General features: G+C 37.7%; 1 protein-coding gene across 6 annotated transcripts in view; it reads left to right on the forward strand.

The window, feature by feature from the left end:
* Positions 1-21,669, forward strand: part of LOC104889365 (ABC transporter A family member 1) — a 34,487-nt gene extending 12,818 nt beyond the window's left edge. For 5 of the 6 annotated variants that reach the window (XM_048641623.2, XM_048641624.2, XM_048641626.2 and 2 more), the window contains 28 exons: positions 1,955-2,112; positions 2,197-2,309; positions 2,820-2,926; positions 3,525-3,587; positions 4,521-4,607; positions 5,441-5,539; positions 5,621-5,805; positions 6,436-6,490; positions 6,590-6,661; positions 6,795-7,493; positions 7,656-7,834; positions 8,263-8,473; positions 9,496-9,579; positions 10,572-10,613; positions 10,731-10,827; positions 11,464-11,591; positions 11,697-11,801; positions 13,540-13,686; positions 16,018-16,281; positions 16,369-16,504; positions 17,508-17,587; positions 17,666-17,773; positions 18,185-18,335; positions 18,755-18,891; positions 18,987-19,428; positions 19,766-19,899; positions 21,154-21,212; positions 21,290-21,669. In XM_048641623.2, coding sequence (XP_048497580.1) covers positions 1,955-2,112; positions 2,197-2,309; positions 2,820-2,926; positions 3,525-3,587; positions 4,521-4,607; positions 5,441-5,539; positions 5,621-5,805; positions 6,436-6,490; positions 6,590-6,661; positions 6,795-7,493; positions 7,656-7,834; positions 8,263-8,473; positions 9,496-9,579; positions 10,572-10,613; positions 10,731-10,827; positions 11,464-11,591; positions 11,697-11,801; positions 13,540-13,686; positions 16,018-16,281; positions 16,369-16,504; positions 17,508-17,587; positions 17,666-17,773; positions 18,185-18,335; positions 18,755-18,891; positions 18,987-19,428; positions 19,766-19,899; positions 21,154-21,212; positions 21,290-21,371 — 4,224 coding nt within the window. In that variant the 3' untranslated portion in view covers positions 21,372-21,669. The remainder of the gene's footprint in view (positions 1-1,954; positions 2,113-2,196; positions 2,310-2,819; positions 2,927-3,524; positions 3,588-4,520; positions 4,608-5,440; positions 5,540-5,620; positions 5,806-6,435; positions 6,491-6,589; positions 6,662-6,794; positions 7,494-7,655; positions 7,835-8,262; positions 8,474-9,495; positions 9,580-10,571; positions 10,614-10,730; positions 10,828-11,463; positions 11,592-11,696; positions 11,802-13,539; positions 13,687-16,017; positions 16,282-16,368; positions 16,505-17,507; positions 17,588-17,665; positions 17,774-18,184; positions 18,336-18,754; positions 18,892-18,986; positions 19,429-19,765; positions 19,900-21,153; positions 21,213-21,289) is intronic. The other variant, XM_010674563.4, reaches the window with a different exon arrangement.
* Positions 21,670-22,067: the final 398 nt, after the last annotated feature.

A 22,067-nucleotide genomic window follows, 5' to 3' on the forward strand; every position in this document is an offset into this window, starting at 1 on the left:
GATCCCCCCTCCCTAGGATGGAGAACTAACGGAAGTTGAATTATTGTGTTTCCTGTTGCTTTATAGATTCTTCTCATTGCTACAAGTTTTTCAACTCTGAAATACTGCTATCTCCTTTTACAAAAAAAAGCAGTCACTTTGGTGGTCGAAGTTTTTTGATTTTATCCCTTATTGGTCAAAATATTATTTGACTTATAACTTAAGAAGTAATATATATAATGACGGCGTTTATGTATATATTAATGACATTTATCCGAAAGTAAATAGTAGAAAAGCTATATGGTTTGTTCAAAAAAGTGAATTGTGAAGTATTGTTATGATAAGAAGGGAGTACTACTACTAAGGATTGGAAATGCAGAGGCACCTAATGGCTTGTCATGTTTGGCAATACGAGTCTTCCGCCACTGCTTTTAGGTAGAAATTTCATTGAAATAGATGAGTACAGGCTTTATGGAGAATGTCTTTGTCTTTTTAGTAGTCTGCCCTTTCTGATCCCTTCCAATTGTTGTTCAAATAGAAAACTTTATCTTGCTTGTGTAAGTAAGTCTCTGTATCACGGTTTGATCAAAATCATACTTAATAGATCTTGTTATTTTCCTTGATCATAGTTGTTTTAGTTGCAGTGGAAAGGGTTTGGCACACTTTTTAGGTGGAGAGAGAAAGTGGAAGGGGGCATATAGCTCACCCAATCAACCAAAATCTAATTTCACCCCATCCTCCAGCTGACCGCCATTTATGCTACCCGTTCATCGTCATTCCCACCTACTTCGCTTCCCTATCCCCATCACCTTTACGACCATCACCTCTCTCCCACTACCACCTCACAACCAATACACACTGTCCTTACCTTCCCACCTAGCTCTTTCCCATGCCAGACAACAAATGAATCCAAAGAGGAGGGGTGGGGGGTGGGGGGCCTAGAAGATCTTAGATTGAAACACGTACCTTAGCCAAGGGCAAACCACCAGTAAACATGGAGGTTTGAAAAGTTTGGAACTTATATGGTTGGATTTGGCCGTCATCATGTGAAATCTGGAACTTCCAACTAATTCTGACCACTAGGTGCTCTATTTTATGCCAATTCTCAGGTTGCAGGCAAAAATACGAAGGAAAAGTTCGTGGAGGTGGGTGGCGTCAATGGTGGTTAAGCTACAGTGTGGTTGAGGGTGAGGCAAAGTTGTTGATGATTGTTTTGAGGGGATGATTTCTGATGAGGACACTGATGGTGGTTTATCAATTCTAGTGAGGATGATGGTGGTTTTCGGCTCTGGTGTTGGGTATTAGGGAATGGGCGGTTTAGGTAGAGGTGAATGGGTGGGTGTGTGGGACTGGTTGTGGTTGGGGAATCACCTGTCAGGAAAGAAAGGGGATGGGTTGAGGAGAAAGGGCAATTTAATCCTTTCGTTAGTTGATTAAATACGGCAGTATTGAAATTCTTCTCCCTCCGTCCCAAAATATAGTTCTCATTTCCCTTTTTTCACGGTAATTTATGCAAGTAGAATCTAAGAGGGATAGTAAAAATTTATTGTTTATTTAAATAAATGTTGTATGGGAAAAGATGATTTTAGGAGAGAGAATGGAGAATAATTGGTGAAAGAGCATTAATTGTAACATTTTGGTTGAATAAACAAAGGAAAAAACAAAATTCAAGAAGCACATAAATGATGGGACACAATTTTTCTAGATAAATTACGGAAAAATGTGGAATTAAATATGGAAATGAGAACTATATTTTGGGACACCCAAAATAGAAATGGGAACTATATTTTGGGACGGAGGGAGTATCTCATAAAGATTATTAAAAATATAGAGATGTCACCTCAAAAAAATATATATATATATGTAGAGATGTCGCAACTGTTATTGACAATTTCCTAAAAGGCATTTGCTGTAAACTAAGAATATGTGTAGGAAGTTGTTTTCTGCTAATAATTTGTGAAGACTGTGTATACAGGTTCTCCCGAAAGAGGATCATGAACATTTTTCATGGAAGCTTATATTGCCTAAGTTCCTCCAGACAAAGAAAGATAATATTAAGCCTTGTACTGTTGGCTCTGTGTTGAAAGTGGAGGGTACAAGCATGGAGATGAAGCAGCAAGAAGTTGAAGGCAGGTCTGTTGGGTCTTCCATGAAGCTATAATATGAACAAGTCTTTCTTTTCCCTGTTCTCCTTTATGCTTAGCATGTGATGTGCAGGTGCCTCCAAATAAGGAATCTTAGTAAAGTATATGCCTCGAGAAAGGGGAATTGCTGTGCGGTTAATTCTTTGCAGCTGACTTTGTACGAAAATCAGATTTTCGCACTTCTAGGTATGCATGTAGATCATCCCTTATGTTTACTTTCCACTTCTATTAGTTAATTTACATTGCCTATGTAGAATACCTACTGCATACTGATAAATTACTGGGAGATATGTGGTTAAAAGCTCTTGGATTTAGATATATTGTAGTCTCTTCCAAATTATTAATCACATTTAGCTTTAAATTTACTGAGGTCAGATTTTTCTTTTTGGGCAGGAGGGGACAGTTTAAACAAGTGCTTAATTAGTAACAGATGTTTATCTGTCTATCATTGCTTAGCTCTAGTGAGGTACCAAGTGAACAAGATATTTTCCTAAAGGAACCTGAAAAACTGAATAGCTTCCCAGATCATATAAGTCGAAAATTGATTACTTCCGGAAGCGGGAACACTTTGTTTTGTGAATATTGAAAGCTATGTAATATAGGTCACATTACTCTTATCAAGTCCTCTAGACAAATGCCTGATCTCTTTCTATAAAATACTACTTTTGTTTTAATACTCTACTTGATGTTATGTAGGACACAATGGGGCTGGTAAGAGCACAACCATCTCTATGCTAGTTGGACTTACTCCTCCAACTTCTGGGGATGCTCTGGTTTTTGGAAGGAATATTTTGACAGATATGGTATGGTGTACCCTCAGAAATTTCTTTTTGATTTACTCGTATTTGTGCTGCACACATAGTTTTGGCTTGTAAAGTTATTAAGGCTGTAAAATCGATGGTGACATCTGCTGATTCTCTGCTCAGTCTCATATTTGCGGGTTGACATTATATCTTTGTCCTTGCTCCAGAAAGGATGATGTTAAGTTCCCTGCTTGTGTAGTTGGCAAGGAGATATCTTGTTGTACTTATCTGAAAGTTCAAGGAGAGATGAGCCTGTGTAATATAGACGTCGGACTTTCTTGGAGAGTTGTGTTTCGATTTAATACTTTCACATCAATTGATTGGTTGAAGTTCTCCATCAAGGGTCAATAGTGTACCTATAAAAGTGCAGTGTCCCATTTAGGACATTGTCCTTTAACATAGGTTTATGATTTGTTCAAAATAGTTCAGATGTGTTGTATGTTGGTTAATTTGTTGTGACTCCTTTCATACTTGTGGAAATAGACAAAATTGATGAACTCATATCCATTGATAGTATCTGGTGTTTTCATTGCTGATTGCCTACTTGTTTTGAAGTGTTGAATCCTTTCCATTTTTGTAATGTTTTCCTCTCATGCAGAATGGTGTCCGCAAGGACTTGGGAGTGTGCCCTCAAAGTGATATCCTTTTCCCAGAATTAAGTGTAAGCATTTCAATTAATTTGGCTTGTGTACACGTCAAATATTCTGTAGACATTCTACTTTATAAAACTAATGGTCCTGTAGATATAAGACTGTACAACTAGACCTCCTTGGAGGCTCAGACCGAGAAAGTGCAGAGTTTACATTTGGGGGGTTGCCGGGGATATCTTAGAGGAGATGAGATTCTCATTGACTGATCATTAGTTATTTAGGAAAGACTATCCTCAAATTCAGTGATAGCTTCAAAAATCCGATGGCCAGTGGGAACAATCTTGGACCCTTTCCTTTCTTTTTTTGCAAGTACAGGAGAAGACCTGTGTGTGAATTAATTAAAGTCTGAGATTGTCATTATTTGACTTTTCATTTGTCCATCCATTATCATTTGTGACCTGTGTTAAACTTCTTGTTACTCAATGTCTTATAAACTATCTTACTCAGACCTTTTACCTCAAGTGCTCGTGTCGGATTTTCAACCCTCGGACACTTCATTTTTGGCCAAAATCATGGAAAAGTTTCATAATATAGCCGAGTCAAACACTTGGACAAGTGCTTGTGTCTGACATTAGTACTCGAGTCCAAGTAACATAGCTTATAACAGGAGGATGTGGTCTTTCGAGATCTCTATGATGTTGTAGTGAATATTCATCTATGAGCTATGATGTTGTAGACTCTATTATGAAAGAAAATCTTACAGGAACAACTTAGTATCTCACATGAGGCAGAAAAAATGAGGTGGCCTTGGTGGTAACTAGCCTCAATATTGAATCATTGCTTAAGAGTTCTACGATGGATTTCAGAAATTAATATCTCTAGATTACTTTTTTGTCATCTTTACCATAGAAATTATGGTTTGATGGTTTTTTTAACTTCTATTTTTACGGTTTTAGATTATACATTCTCTTGAGTATGGTCTTAACTCAACTTCATTTATGTAGGTGAAAGAGCATTTGGAGATGTTTGGCGTACTAAAAGGTGTGGAGGATGACATTCTTGAGAGTGTTGTTGCTGACATGATTGATGAGGTATTGTTATATTGGTGGTGCTGGCCTCCTGGAATCTGTGTGCTGTTACTTTCTTACTTGCCATCTACAGTTTGTATTTCATCGATGAGGACTTGATGTCCTCCAATTTTCATATTATTGTCCTTAACTGAAGAAGTCTCTATTTATCTAAAATAACTGTATACTCAAGTGCCAGCTGAGCTTTCTGGCAGCCTGGCAGGATGTTATGTAACACATTGTTTTTGTTAGTGGTTTTTTAAAATCCACTATTTAAGCTATAATGCGACGTCTTGAAGATAATTCATGTTGTGATTCAGACGGCGAATGTGGGAAACCAGGGAATTCTAAGGGTATGCCAGCTGTGCGGTAATACCTTTATGTGCCAGCTGTGTCTTGATTTCTGTATGATGCTCTGGTAAAATATAGGCAATTCTTTTATCCATCACTTAAGAATGGATAGATGAACATGAACTGATTAATTTTACTTCTACTTATTGGTGGACGTGTGTGATTTTTCACTTGAGGCTTTACTGTTTCCTTTCTCTGGCCTTCCGTGTTTTAGGGCTTTTCTATGAGTTAAGAGGATGACAAATTTTGCTGCATCTCTTTGCTATCCTTAAGAAAGAATATAATGTTTGTGGAAAAATTGGGATTCTACCTGAGTTTGATGGTATTTTCTAATAGAAAATGTAGAGCAGAAGCATTTGCCTGGCTTTTCACCAATGTTAAGTGGGTAACTTTTGGAGAATGCAATGTCCTCTCTTGGCTGTCCTTTATCTATATATGTTCATTGCCTGTAAATTGGTCTACGGTGTTGGTTTTCTTGTAATCTTTTCTGATTCATCGGTTGACAGGTTGGTCTCTCTGACAAAGTTAACACTCTTGTAAGTTGTTTATCTGGCGGTATGAAAAGGAAACTTTCCTTGGGAATTGCACTAATAGGAAATAGTAAGGTATAGCGTCAGTTTGATACGGGGATTCCTATTTTTATTTTATGTTGAATTCTATAGCTTCTTACTTGATATCTTCTGTAGGTTATAATTCTTGATGAACCTACCAGTGGAATGGATCCCTATTCAATGCGCTTGACATGGCAGCTAATAAAAAAGGTTAAGAAAGGAAGGATAGTATTATTGACGACACACTCAATGGATGAAGCTGAAGCATTAGGAGATCGTATAGCTATTATGGCAAATGGCTCTTTGAAATGTTGTGGAAGGTTTCTTCTCATCTCTGAGTCACCGTTGTGATTAGAACTAAAACAAAGAAATAGAGCAATCTGCATTATATTTTTGTGATTCTGGCCTCAGAAGTTTCATGGTATTGATTAATAGTATGTGATGAACTGACCTGAGGTAGAGGGGTAATATGTGTAATGCACAATTAGTTAATTATTAGTAGTAACTTGAGGACTAAGATAAAAAGTGACTGAGGGATGAAATGCTATAAATAAGAGGAGTAGGGAGAAGGAAAGGGTATGGAAAAATATTGTTAAAGGGTTTAGTATGTTCTTGGAAGAGAAACAAGCCTCTCGAAAGCTTGTTATTATCTTTGTTTCAGTGTCAAATTCTATATCATCAATTAAAGATCAATTTTCCTTCTTAATCTTCTTCTTTAATCTGTTTTAAGATATCAGTTCATTACATTGTAATGATGTTCCTCAAGAGTGTGAAGAGGGATGGATAAAGTTATTTCATTGAAAAGGCTTTTTTTTCCGGTGCTCATATAGTATGCTGCTTCATGTCTTTTGTTTTATATCCCCCTTATTGGTAGGATACTTTCTGAATCAGCTATAGATGTGAGTCCCATCTTTCTATGCCTTTTAAAAGCAGAATATATATCGTTGCAGCTCCCTCTTCTTGAAGCATCAGTATGGGGTTGGTTATACCCTTACTCTAGTGAAGGTTAGCCTACTTTTGTGCACATTTGGGTGATCGTTTATCTTATTTTATGATAAGTACATGATTCTGGTCCAATCTTCTCATTGCCTCTTCTTTTCTCAGACTGCGCCAGGTGCCTCTCTTGCTGCAGATATAGTTCATCGGCATATTCCGTCAGCCACGATAGTGAGTGAGGTACTTTGACTTCTTCATAATTTATGGGAGAGTATCCAGCTCTAGGTTTGCACTTGTGTATCACATAGTGGGAAAAGTAACTGTTTTAGATACTACATTGCATGCTCACATTGGCTTTAATATGTTGTCTTAGGTGGGTACAGAGATATCATTCAAGCTCCCTTTGACATCGTCATCTAGTTTTGAGAGTATGTTTAAAGAACTTGAAAGCTGTATGAAGAGGTCAACATCGAATTCTGAAGCAGCTGCTGGTGAGAATGAGTGTGCTGGTATTGATAGTTATGGCATCTCTGTGACAACTTTGGAAGAGGTATTTTTGAGAGTGGCTGGGTCTGACCTCGACGAATTGGAGTCTGTAGATCAGAAAACAACTCTCCATGATTCTCTGGTTTCTCAGGCATCTGAATATCATCCTCCTGTTAAAAACTCCTTTGTAAAACTTTGTGGAAGCTACAAGGACTTTATAGTGGTCATGTGTGTTATATTGGTGAGGACCATGAGAGTGTTCTTTGCTGCAGTCTGGTGTTTCTTTAACTTTCTATGCTTGCAATTTTGTTGTCCTTCCGTATTTTCAAGGTCAGACTTTTGGCAGCACTCAAAGGCATTACTTAAAAAGAGAGCAATATCGGCTAGGAGAGATCAGAAAACAATTGTTTTCCAGCTTCTAATTCCAGCAGTCTTCCTGCTTTTTGGACTATTGTTCCTAGAACTCAAACCGCACCCTGACCAGCAATCTCTAACATTTACAACTTTAAACTTCAATCCTTTATTGCATGGTGGTGGTGGTGGTGCTCCACTTCCATTTGATCTATCTTATCCTATCTCAGAAGAGGTGAGTTGATATTAACTTTTCTTTCTGCTTTCTACAATGTCTATCACTACTATTGTTCTGTTAAAAAGATGTATGGAAGAGAATCTTATCAAATATTTTCATTTTGAGTATTGGTATCATGTATACGACAGAATACTTGCTTAAATATGAGTTCTGCTTCAGATTGCATCACGCATAGATGGTGGCTGGATTCAAGAGTTCAAATTAAGTGCATACAGATTTCCAGATTCAGAAAAGGCACTATCAGATGCCATAGAGGCTGCTGGGCCAAATTTGGGACCACAACTACTTTTTATGAGTGAATATCTGATTTCTAGCATAAATGAATCCTATCAGTCAAGGTTTAAGCACTACTCTATGCCATTATATGCTTAGTTTCTTTACTCTGATGCCATTACATGTTTAGTTTCTTTAACTTCAGTTCTTGCTGTACTGGATTTGTAGTCCGGAGCAAGGAAAAACGTTACAGACGCTAGAACTGGATTTCTGTTCCACTATGGTTATATTTTCTTATCAGAACAAATAATACTCTAATATATCGTAATCCTTTTTTCGGCGTTCCTACTAAGACCTTAAATGACAACTTCTAGGGTAGAAGAAACTGAGTCTAAGATACAAATGATGAGTCATCCTTCTTTCTCTTGGGCTCTTTTGGGCATTTCTTGGGGGTGATGTCAATAATGTCTAAGTTGTGAGTTCTTGAAATGCATATACAGATTAAGTGTTTTATTTCAGATCTCTTTTTTGATTGATTTATTGCACTATGCAGATATGGGGCTGTTGTAATGGACAAGCCAAATGATGATGGAAGCCTGGGGTATACTGTACTGCACAACAGTACTTGCCAACATGCTGCGCCAACGTATATAAATTTGATTAATTCAGCAATCCTCAGGCTTGCTGTTTCTGATAAGAACAGGACAATCCAAACACGTAATCATCCACTACCAATGACAAAAAGCCAACACCTGCAGCACCATGTATGACCTGATTCCGTTTCTTTGTTTTCTGTATAATTTCTGCAATAAATGTTTGATACAAGGCTGTTAAGTAGGTCCCTCATCATCTTATTTTGCTATATCTGCTCCTTATGTAATGTTTGGAAGGAGTAAGAGCGGGAAGTTCTTTTGAATATCTTCATGCGGCTAGGGCAAAAAGATGGCTTTCCCACAGTAGTTTGATGGGTTGTTACTCTTCGTGGGATTAGGATAGATTGTTTAACCTTACAATCCATTAGTACTCCACTGTCTTTTGGGGGGGGGGTGTTCCATGGTTGAGTTTCAGGGGCATGCATAGTTCGAAAATGCGGTTTCGGCCACGATCACGGTATTGGTCACGATGATGTGGGAACGGGGATGATGTGGTTGTCATACCGCCAAATATCGGCTTAAATCATGAGAAATCCTCTAGAACCTGCCTAAAACGCGGTTTTTTTATACCTTTACGATGCGGATAATATCGGTTCGGTAGATTTGAAAACCGTTACAACACGGTTGATACGATACGATGCAGCCTTGTTTTGACACCATGGGGGCATGTGACTCTTTGTGAGATACAGTGGTTTATCCTGTTACCAATCAGTATCACTTTATGTTTGGTAGAGGGAGAGGATGTCCTTTTGTACTATGTTCTACTCGTCTTTTACGGCTGTGGTACTTTTCATGTTTTTTTCTTCTTTTAATTACCAAAGGCAACTTAGGCTTACCCAACTAGTAAGAGTTTTCTACACAACATCATGTCAATCATGAAAGAAAGTTTCAGCTAATCCGTGTAGGTTATCTGAATGATTACTGATTAGTGTGTTAGAATTTTCCTAATTTTGTATGAGTTTGAGATACTTTGCAATGAAATAAATGATTTAGTAATAGTCTTGATGACTGTAACTTGTTCAGATGAACTACTTTGTTGAGGCTCCATCTATTAATTTCTATTTCATATGCTGTAGAAGTGATGCAGTTGCGATCATTTGGCATGTAACTCATGCCACATTCTCAATTTACAGGATTTGGATGCATTCTCTGCAGCAATCATTGTCACAATAGCTTTCTCATTTATTCCTGCATCATTTGCTGTTCCTATAGTAAAGGTACCATCATAGGCTTTCATTTTCTGTTCCTTCACTGAATGCTTATATCTTGGTTTTCTGTCAAATCATAGAGAATGGTGATGGCTATCAGCCTGCAATTTTTGGCTGTTGTACTTGATTAGGGTATGGAAATTAGCTCCAAGTCCAGTAAACCAATCATAGCTGGTTTCTGCATAGTGCATATGTAAATTGTCCTTGCATTGTGTGTGGGAGAATAGGTAGCCTGTGTTCGAGATTCATGGTCAAATTCTTAAAGCATTTAGTTATGTGATCGTTTGCTTCATGGTTAGGAATGAGTATCCCCGGACAGGCATCACTTATACATTTATTGAAAAGATGCCATCAATAGAGGCACAATCTGGGAGAACTTTAATCATTTTATATATACATGGTGATTTATAAAAGGGACGTCGAATTTCTTATTTCCCCCTCAGGCTAAAATGGTACATTATATAAAGAATCATTTAGGACTTTCTTGGCTTGATTTATGTTGCAAAGGAAGAAATCGGGCTGTTAAAGTCAGTACTATGATCAAGTTCCTTCATTCTACTCTTTTACTGTATGAATATTGTTATATAAAGGACGTTTTCGGGTTTTCTTCCTTACCAAGTAGTATGATGTTGTTGATACCAGCAATCAGGTCACATGTATTCTTTTTGTATATAGCAATGCTGTCTACTGAAGAACTTTTACCAATCGTCAATGTCGTCTCTCCTAAGTCCTACCCATCCTTGACATAATATTTTTTATTATAGCTTCTTCAGCTCTTCACTCTGTCCATTTTTGTTCTAGAAAGTGACGTGCAGAAAAAAAACTCAAATCTTAGATAAACAAAATTGAATCTCCTAAAGTCACTAACATCATGTCGTGGCCTGCTTTATTTGTTGCCTTTGCTTTCTTTTGTATTTTTTGTGGCGATTATATCTCCTTTCTTGGTATAATTTGAGGATCATCAAACAATGGTTTAAAAAGATTGAAATGTGTGATCTCAGGAGCGTGAAGTGAAAGCTAAACATCAGCAGTTGCTGAGTGGGGTATGATGCTTTTGTCCCTTTATTTTCATTGTGGAATATGGGTGTTATGCTATCATTATAGGATTTGATTATTTCTCCCTTTTGGTGACATTCATGTAGCTACCTGTGTTGTTTTAGGTATCTATACTATCATATTGGGTTTCTACCTATGTGTGGGACTTCGTCAGCTTCCTCTTACCATCATCATTTGCAGTTGTTCTTTTCTACATCTTTGGTATGCCTAATTCCTTTATTTTCTCAAATCTTGCTGTGTGTCTTCTTTGGAACTCTGTGTCACATATTCTACTGGCTGATGTTGAATGTTTATTAGAAGATGCGTTAAAAACCAGGGCGCGGGGGGGGGGGGGAGAGAATGGAGGTGAAGAATAAAGAGCTTACTGAAACAAATACCAACATCTTCTGTAAGTGATATTAGTTTTAGATGCTACGGACAAAAAGCAATATCAACTTTTTCCAGGTGTTAGTTTTGTACTTGCTTCTGCCCTTTAACTGGTGAAGGGTGTATTTTATGAATTGTTGGAGGTAATAAACAATGCTAGATTCTTCTCGGATGCCTCTTCTGTCCCTGAAGCTTTCCAAGGAAATATTTGTATATACAAGTTTATGGATGGACAATATCAGGAACATTGTCCAGAATTGTTGTCTTCTGTGTGATTCTTCCATTTTGTCTTTTTCTCATTGAAAGTGCAAGTAAGAGGGATTATTATTCTTTGCTGGCGATTTTTGGCAGGCAAATGTGATCCTGTAACCTACTTTCTCTATTTTGTACTTTTTAATGCTTCTTATCTAGTTCTTTCTCCGCATTATGTGCCAGTGAGGCGGTGACTAAAAATGTCATATTGATGTACAGGTTTGGATCAGTTTGTGGGAACTAGAGGTTTATGTCCAACAGTTATTATCTTTCTGGAGTATGGACTAGCAGTTGCCTCTTCAACATATTGCTTAACATTTTTTTTCTCTGACCACAGTGTGGCGCAGGTTTGGTCCCTTCTGGGTTTTGTTGCAGTATGTTTATACTTTATGCTAAGCAGACCGAGCTTCCCTACTTCTTGACGCACTATCATTTTTATATTTATTTTGCAGAATGTGATTCTACTGGTCCACTTTTTTACCGGACTTGTTCTTATGGTAATATCATTTGTAATGGGAGTTATGGAACCAACTGCAACAGTCAATTCTTATCTTAAGGTTTGAGCTCCTCTATCTCTTGCTTTTGTTTCAGATTTTGTATTCTGATAACAGTTGTTTGTTTGTGTTTTTATTTTAGTCCAATTTATTCATAAACTCTGGCTTGCCAATCCTTCTGCAAGCTTTCTCGTAAACCCTTATATAGCCAGTCACAGAGGTCACCAATCTCATTGTCTTCCATGTTTCTAATAAATATTGAGGACAGACCCCTACGAAGCTTATTCAATCTGCCAGTGGTGTGGCTTACTAGTCTGCCAGTGAATCATTAGAGTCTTGGATTGGGCACTCATGATGCTAAATGCATCAAGTTCATCCAAGATTCCTACATAATTATACGTCAGATCTAGTGCGAGCCTGTCAAAGAATTGTCGTTTATGAGTGTTTCCCTCTGTGTAACCTATTTAGGAGGTTGAAGATAAATGCTTTATAGATCATGCTTGTTGAGATTGAGGCAGTAGTAATTGGAAATAGCTTACGAGTTGCGGATCAGAATATTAGACACCTCTTTTCCTCTCTTTCAAGTGTACATAATTGAATATTTGGAAATTAGGTTGGACTTTTCACATTTGTGTGGAAATGAGAATTGTATCACATTAAAGAATGGTAGGAAGCTAACTAGTATATAAGTTATGGGATAATCAACCTCTTACCATTTGCTATTTGGTCTCAAAAAGGTAACCTCACTGAACTTGTATGCAGTATGCATGGCCCAACAACTGCCAACTGTTATCAAAGTCCATGTGGTTCTGGATGAATGCATGCAATGGTGAACCCCATGGGTTATTTGGTGTTGCAAGATGTGGATGTACAGTGTATATACATCTGAACCCTGTTGTATGGTCTTCAAACCCTGTCCATGTACAGACGTGCTATGCTGGTCAGGAGCATAAACATGTTGGCTAAAAGCATGTGGTTTGAAGGCACGGTGCATTGGTTAAGCATGGTATGATGATGGAAATCTCCTGGTATAGAATTGCGTGTTAATTCTCTCGGGGGTCATGTGACTCAGGAGCACTGTGACTTAGATGGCAGATTAGCACAATTAAGTGAGAGCTGAAAGAACACATATGTGAAATGGGAAGAATGATAGCACAATTGAGGAGCATAATTATTGGATTTCCCACGTGCGTGGTGAAGAAAATTGTTTCACATTTAAAGAATGGTAGGAAGGTTACCAGTAGATAAGTTGGCGTGTTACTGTTATTGGCAATTGGTTCCAGGATTGAACCTCACTGGATGCTTGTGCTGTTTTTTTCCCCTCTTATTGCGCTTGGCCCGATAAATACTACAAAAATTACTCGTGGAATTATAATGTCTGCAATTCCTTATCTAGAAAATGTCAGAAATATTGAGATTGACGTGTCAGCATGCTTGTTATTATCTTTACCATTTCATCAATTTGAAGGAAAGGGTTGCAGGGTTGCCAGATTCCCTGGCAGCAAAGGGTGTTATAGTTTAATGTTACCAAGGCTGATATGCTTATATCTCTGCCCAGTGTCCCTCCCTTTCCTTTTTCCTCTTAACGCTGTAAGATAGAGGAAAGGTAAAATAGCTCCTAAAATGTTATTCTATAAGATTCTCAGTCTGAACCTGGTTCATACCTATGAGGTCCTTGACCTGAATGCTATGAGCATGCTTTCAATTCTCTGCCTGATTGGACTGATGATCTTCCTTCTTTGTCTATTTCTTAATCACTATCCTTATAATTTTCCTGATACTCTTTTAAATACTTTTGCAGAACATATTCAGACTATCACCTGGATTCTGCTTTGCAGATGGACTTGCATCAATTGCCCTTCTACGCCAAGGGCTGAAAGATAAATCCAGCCATGGGGTTCTTGACTGGAATGTTGCTGGTGCCTCAATCTGCTATCTAGGTTTCGAGGTTCTTTTCTTATCCTAGATTGGTCTTTAAGAAATGGTTTTTATTCAAGCTTGGGATCCTACATATGTTTGTTGTAATGCTCGCTAGAAATTTGGAATTTCTGATTGCCAAGTATTTTTGTTAGCTTCTAAGTTCTAACTATTGTAACTAGTTAAATTTATGTGGGTGCTTCTAAATTCTTTAATGCTGACTATTTGGGAATAAAATGGAAGTGTAAAACTGTTAATCTCCTTCTACATAATTTTTACGGATTTTTCACAAGGTACCCAGAGTTTTACGAAAATGCACCGGGTGCCCTCACAGTTCCAAAAATGTCCAGGGACAAGGTTTTGAGGTTTTAAAAAGTACATGACTAACGTCAATTTTATCCGTTGATTATCATATTCTAAAAGAACAATTGAAACCAACCTAATTAGCCCAAGTAACCCCTAATTAATGCTAATTAATCCTAATTAACTTTTGTTTAACCCTTCACTAACACTAGTTAATTAAATCCCCACACCACCCCTCCCTTGAAGACGCTTTGTGACATCTGTTCTAACAGAAAAAAGTCATCCTGAAGGTCAAAAGTTCCGTTTAGTATCACCTCGAAACACGTCCAAAAAATTGACGTACTAGTACTCATTTCGATCAGGATCTCGAAGGCGTTTGGTGGCGTATGTTTTTCCCAAAAAAGTCGTTTTGAAGGTCAAAAGTGTTGTTTAAGACCGCCTCGAAACTCGTCCCCAAAATTCAATGTATTCGTACTCAATTTGACCGACTTCCACCTTTAAAGGGCGATCGGTGTCATCTGCTTTTTTTTTTATTTTTAGATAAGTCGTTTTTAAGGTCACAGTGCCGTTTAAGATCGATATGAAACTCGTGCCCAAAAATTAACGTATTGCTACTCATTTTGACCCCAATAAGGGCAGGGCGCTTGGTGGCATCCGAAATTTGCTTCTCGAAATTTGCACCCAATAAGGGCAGGGCGCTTGGTGGCATCCGTTTTTTTTGAAAAGTCGTTTTGAATGTCATAATCGCCTTGAAATACTTGCCTCCAAAAGCGTGAAAGACAAGACCCACAAAAAAGAAAAAAAAATTAAAATTTCCAACTGAAAATATATTAGTGTCAATTTTTCCTTTAATTAATTAGGATTTAATTAGTATAAATTAGGGGTTAGGTTAAGAACCAATTCAACAAGGAATTTCGCTACCTTAGGACCATCATAGTTACGGCCGCTGTTCACCGTGGCTTCGGAGGCCGACTCCCCTGTCATCAGGTCACCAAATTCCTTGGCCTTTTTACACTGGGAACGCATCAGCCCCCATACATGGTCTTATGAGTTTTTGGTAAATAGTTGCCCGGGGCCTGATCACTTTGGCCCCCTCACTTAGGTTGATTTGGCCTTGATGACTAATGAAGTTGACGGTCGTTACTTATATTCTGATAATTTTTAAAAACTTTAGGGCACTTTGTGCATTTTTGAAACTGCGAGGATACCGGTGCATTTTCCTAAAACTTAGGGGTACCCGGTGAAAAGCTGTACTTTTTACTTCTGGGTAGTAGCCCAACAGCGACATGTAACATGGCCTTTATCTAAGTGAAAGTTTAAAGTGTTGATTGTGATTGATATGGAGGGAAGGAGAAAAGGAGAAACCTGATCAAATGTAGAGTAGAGTGGTCTGAAGCTCTCTTTTTAGCGATGAGTACCAACCTAAATTAGGAAGATCTATTTTACCAAATAGCCCATACTCAATTGCAAAATCGGGATACCTGATTTTCAGAGGAAGGTTCTGCTAGCAATGTAGTTGCTTGTGGAAGAAAATAAAATGGCAGTATTTTAGTGAAAAGCTTCTTCATGCCAATCTCTTTCTCTCTCCCCCTTTATTTTTTCTGAGGCTGTTGTATGATGCTTGCCAATGCTACATTTGGAGCAGCAAATATATTTTCTTGAGCGCACGAGATCTTACAAGTTCTCTTGAGGGTAATTAATGGTTTTTGTTTCTAAAGTATTCTAATTGTTTCTTGATTGCTTATCCAAAAAGGTGAAGAAGAGCAAGAATAAAGACTATTGTGCATTCAATCTATCTAAAAGTCGAGAACCTTCTTTGGCATTCTTTCCCAGTTCCTCTATTACTAAAGCCTCCTGTATTATAAAGTAAAGATAAGCAACAACAATACTAAAATTGTAGGTTCCTATTTCATCATCGAAATTTTAAATGTTGTAATCTTTGCCGGACTCATATGAGTTATCTTAATTAATGGGACATACTTGATGGATGTGAACTTTTTTCATGTACTAGAAGGAGAATACAAAACTGTCTCTTTAATTAAGTACTTTGATGTTGCAGAGCATCTTCTATTTCCTTGTAACGCTTGGACTTGAAGTTCTACCTCCTCGCAAATTAACTCCCGTTACAATAGATTTTTGCTGGAGAAAATTAAAGACTTTGTGCCGTGCGAGCAACAACAGTGTTTTAGAGCCTTTATTAGCTTCATCTTCTGATACTTTGGCTCTTGAACTTGATGAGGATATAGATGTAAAAGCAGAAAGAAACAGGGTGCATTCTGGTGCTGCAGACAGGGCAATTATATACTTGCGTGACCTACGGAAGGTGTTTTTCTTTTTCTGTTTTATTCTTTGTTTTATGATGTTGCTGTGATTCATGCATTACATTAAGTTAAATCTGTGGATATTTTAGGTCTATCCAGGTGGAGAAGTTCAAAGTCCAAAAGTTGCCGTTGATTCGTTAACATTCGCTGTCCATGAAGGAGAATGTTTTGGCTTTCTAGGAACAAATGGAGCTGGAAAGACGACCACGTTGTCAATGCTATCTGGTATTGTATATAATTATTTATAAATTGCGTATAAGTAGCCACTAACTAAATCACTTCATTGATCTGGAATCATTATCTATCTCATGTTAGCTCTAGTTTTATTCTGTCATAGACTATCAATAACACATATGGCATAATATGGCTCCCCTGAAATTTAGCATAACATCAGTTCCAAATTTAAAGTCATCAACTTCTATCTCCTCCATTTCCCAGCCAATAAATAATAGCACATAATAATCTCATTTGAATGTGTTGCTGACTTTTTGTTGAATTATTATGCATGCCTACTCTTCTCTTGTCTATTTTCTGTTCTTCTCTTGACCCATGCGATAATTTTGTGACCAATCATGCTCTCTATGTAGAATCCAGCCGTCCAGGATAGCCCCTTCCTATCTATAGGTTTGTGTACGTCACATGTCCATCAGTCCAAGTGGATGACATGATTTGATATCATATTAATCTGTGTTTTATTGTTAATATTTTCTAGGGAATATTTTATAGGTTATACCTGTACGTGCTGAACATTTAAATAGATCCCTAAATCTTAAATTATGCACAATGCATGCAAAAGTTCAATGTGTTGTATCTAGCTATTCTGATCAAGTACAATGCTGATTAAACCAACCTACCCCATGTGCTGTGGGCCCTCCCCAGCCAGTGACTCTTTTTCTTTCACTCCCTCCCATATATAGTGTGATATGAGATTCTCCAGTACATTCCTCTTTCACAAATCACAATCAAGTTTTTATTTTTACTGTTTACCACTATGGCGCTACTTACAATAGTCTACCTTACTCTACTCGAACTCTTAGTATGCATGCCCAAAAATAGTCAGGGAAATTTTCTAAGGACGGAGGGAGTATACTTTTTTGTTTGTTCATGGTAATGGGCCAAAAACTTCTTAAGGTTTTAATTTACACATCTTGTGAGAACAATTAAATTATGTTCTTCTTTATGTTACATGAATACATGATTATTGTTCTATTGTGATTTTCTTATGCAGGAGAAGAATGCCCTTCTGAGGGAACCGCTTTTATATTTGGAAAGGATATACGCACAAATCCAAAGGCTGCGCGTCAGAATGTGTGTGTTTTTCCTTTCACATATTATGACCTACATACACGTGTTTACAGAATTGATATAGTTTTGTTGCCTTAGCAGATAGGGTACTGCCCCCAGTTTGATGCTTTGTTAGAATATTTGACTGTGAGGGAGCATCTTGAGCTTTATGCAAGGATCAAAAAAGTACCTGACAATCGGATTGAAGAGGTATGTTAAATTATAGAACACATTCTACCTATAAGTATGTATGACGTGGATATTTCTGAACCCATTATGATTCTCTTTTGTTCCTGTTATCCTGTTATTAAGTAACTCAAATGTTCCCTGAAAGTATGATATGTTGAAGCTTTTTTTTTGTATATGAAACCACATTTTATTTATAATTTTTTCAATGGCTCAGGAGCCTATACTTGTGACTACTCTGTGCAGTTCAGTCTAAGTTTACTTTATGTGTTGTTCTTGTCTTTAGCTCCGAAAAGTACGCGTTTGCTCCTGACTTGTTAATTTTGGTGCTCTCTGTTGTCTTTTCTGTTAAATATTTACTTTGCTATGAAATTTCTCGAGTGTATCATTATAAATCTATCAAGGGCTTCTTTAGTCTAATCAATCATTTTCTAGGTGGTTATGGAGAAGGTAGTTGAATTTGACTTGTTGAAGCATGTCAACAAACCATCTTTTACCCTTAGTGGGGGGAACAAGCGCAAGTTGTCCGTGGCAATTGCAATGATTGGAGATCCTCCTATAGTCATACTTGATGAGCCGTCTACAGGTATCTTTAATGGATAAAGTGTTGCTGCTTCTGATAATTATCTGTTTTCTTTTCTTCTATAGTAATGTTTTCAGTTCGTGCTGCAGAGTTCTGTTCTCAATCTTCGAGAATTTCAATTAAATTAACGTTCCACTAATATTGTATTTTGTTGACTGTATGAATGATTAAATTTACGCTCTTATGTTAGATTGATTTTGTAGCATGTGAATGCTATCTGCTATGCACTTAATTCTGGATGACAAGTATCCTCTACCTACACTCAAGCTGTCAAGCCTCCTTATTTAAAAATAGCTATTATTTTCTTGATCACCTGCTTAATTCTGGATGACAAGTGAAACTTAAATATTTGAAATTTTATTCCTCGACTAACTGTGGAGGCTAAACTAAATATAACCATATTTGTGTAATTTACCTCGTAGGCATGGATCCTATAGCTAAACGTTTTATGTGGGATGTCATTTCCTACCTGTCCACAAGACGAGGGAGAACAGCAGTTATACTCACTACACACAGCATGAATGAAGCACAGGCACTGTGCACCAGGATGGGAATAATGGTATTTAAAGCATTAAATTCTAATCTGTTTGGGGATCACCTCCTATTTTCTGATTTTATTGACCATTTTCCTTTTCTAACATTTGGTGATTGAAGGTTGGGGGCAGGCTGCGATGTATCGGAAGTCCCCAGCATCTGAAGACACGATTTGGGAATCATCTTGAGCTGGAGGTACCAAATTTCTTCAACCTGATAGTAACATGTGAGAATATCTGTAAACGTGTCCTTTACTTTCAGGTGAAACCAACGGAAGTAAACTCTGAGCAACTGGAAGCCCTGTCGCTGATGATTCAAGAGAAGCTCGCTGAAGTTCCATCTCACCGGAGAAGCTTACTCGGCGACCTGGAGACATGCATTGGGGCTGTTGATATCACACTCGACAAAGTGTCTGTGGCTGAAATTAGCTTGTCAAGGGACTTGATTGTGATGATAGCTCGTTGGCTTGGCAATGAAGAACGAGTAGGGGCTTTAGTACATTCAAGTAATGCATCTGATGGACTACTGAGTGAACAGCTAACAGATCAACTGGTCCGTGATGGTATGGGCCCTTTTCTCCATCTCTGCTTTCTCTTTCTTGATAGCCGATAAATGATATGCTTTCTTTATGAGTAATTCATCAGAACTTTAGCCGACATCACATCCTAGATAGATGATCACCATATTCTACTTTGCTTGATATTCTTGTTCTGATAGTTTTAAACATCCAAAAGTATTTTGTCCTGGTGCTTCTGGACCTAGTTTCTAGTTCAACTCTTTCTTAGATTTTGGAAGTTCTATCTTACCTGTTGTAGGCATCAGTTTTTTTCCTCTAGGTATGACAAGTATAGAGGAAGTGATGCCTGATGTCTTTTTTTCACTTGATTATGTATTTGTAGGTGGCATTCCGTTACTGGTGTTCACTGAATGGTGGTTGACAAAGGATAAGCTTTCTGTAATAGAGAATTTCATTCTATCATCATTTCCTGATGCTACTTTCCAGGGGTGCAATGGATTAAGTGCCAAATACCAGGTACTGGGAACTTTCGCCTTTTTGTTATCTTTCTTTTTTACCTTTGCGATCCCACTATAACCAATTCACAAATATTGTGGGACAAAGATAGTAAATAAATCATGGAAATATTATGGGATGGGAGGAGTATCAGCTATTGAGCTTTGATGGTCTCTAAGATCGGTAAGTTTAGCCCTGTAGGGCTGTATCCTTATGTTCACTTGTTGTCTCAATCTTACATTTAATGAACATCCTGTAGGATTTCTGGGTTACCTTCAAAGTTTTTTGTGATTAGTTTGTGAGAGTTGTCACTATAAGTGTGGTATAGTTGATTTGTCTTGTTGACCTCATCACAATTGAGTATAGATACTGCAGTTGCGCTCTAATCTCAGAATGTAAAGAAAACTGAGCCCGTTGACTTTTGCCTGTTTTATTGCAATATCTCATATTCATTACATGTCTGCCTACTTAGGGATTTTGGAGACACTATGCAACTGTTACCTTTAAGTTTCTCGTAGCATTCTTATAACAAGTTTCTCTAGCATTTTTGCATTTAAAAATTCTATTATGTCCCACAACTTCACGTTTCTGATGTTGGGATCTGAGACACATCTTCTCACCATACCATTAGTGAACTGCATTTGAAGGAACTATATTTGGATCCAACAAATCCTCTGTTTCCAGCCACCCCTGTTTTCTCATCTGCCTGAGTTGTATCATGTGTATCTGCGCTTTACCTGCCTAGAATATTCCCTTCTGCATTTTCCATCATGAAACAATGTACATGTAAAATCCAAGGAAGCCAGATGCCACGGTGCTATAACTACCCAGGGTAATTACTTGTACATGGTGAATAGAAGAAGCTTGGGAAACAAGTAAAGAGGGAATATAAACAGGAGAATTAAAGAGAAAAAAGAATCCAGAAAATTGTGAGAGTTTGTAGTAGGCTTGGAGTTGGAGAGCTGCCCACCTCTTGAATGCATGTGGAAGTTGTATTGAGGATCACACTGCTAGACTATTCTACTGCTTTGACCTAAATAATTTTGGTCTCTGTCATCAGACCAGCCTGACTTTGCCACAGATAATATTTTAATTGAAGCAGCTGTAGCTTGCAAAGATTTATATTGCCATGTCTCTCGTTTTGATAATTTGTTTCTGACCGACCTCAGAGTTCTTTATTCTCCATGTTTAGCCTAGTAGAAAATCACTGATGTGTATCTGTTCCCTGAAGTGCCGCTTCTAATTAAGTGGTATGTGATAATTCTCCGTTTGCAGTTACCATTTCGGGAAGACATATCGTTGGCTGATGCTTTCGGTCACATAGAACGCAACAGGTAAAAGAAAAAGGCAGATTATAGTTGTTCTGTAGCTCTTGTTTTTCTTATAACTTGTGTGAAAATTGCCCTTTCAGAACTCGAGTTGGCATAGCAGAATATAGCATCAGTCAATCTACTCTGGAGACCATCTTCAACCACTTTGCTGCCAACTCATGATAATGTTGCGATGAATATCAATTTTTTTTGATGCCGCCTCCTTGTTGGGGCCTGAGGGAATCTGAAGGTCAGTTTCACTGACATCCCGCTATAGGTAGATACCATAGTGATTTGTTTGTATAAAACTCATGATAACTATTCAGTAGCTAAACAGAAATTTTGAATTTGTTTCTCCCTGTATAATCACTTATTAAGTGTAAAACCTTTGGTGTATATTATGAGTAAAGCCAGACGGCAAATCCGTCTCATTAGATATCAAGAAATAAATGATGTCAATCCATTTCAATTGGTATCATGACATGCATGCTTGAGACGTATAAAGTGTTCAATGGCAATGCATTGAAATTGGTAAGTTGCTCCACTAGTGAAGTATATAGTCTCATATAGTACTGTTGAGATTTGGTCAGATTGAGTTATGTTCTCATTAATCATCAAAAGCTATTTATACAATCTAAAGGACAAAGTCCTGATGCTATGCAAACGAGGTATAATAATCTCTATCGATAATATAATAGGATGTTCATGGTGAAATTGGTAACTGGTCTGGGACAGTCACCACCCTAGTCGAATCGTCAGCCACTTTTACAACCAACGAGAATTGGTAATCCATGTTGTCTGTTTGCAAATCCCACCAGTACTTCGCTGCCTCTTGAAAATCCATTTGCCAGCAGGCATAGGTGCTGAAGTTACAGCTTG

Source organism: Beta vulgaris, chromosome 3, assembly GCF_026745355.1.
Source record: "Beta vulgaris subsp. vulgaris cultivar EL10 chromosome 3, EL10.2, whole genome shotgun sequence".
In the NCBI taxonomy this organism is placed as follows: Eukaryota; Viridiplantae; Streptophyta; class Magnoliopsida; order Caryophyllales; family Amaranthaceae; genus Beta; species Beta vulgaris.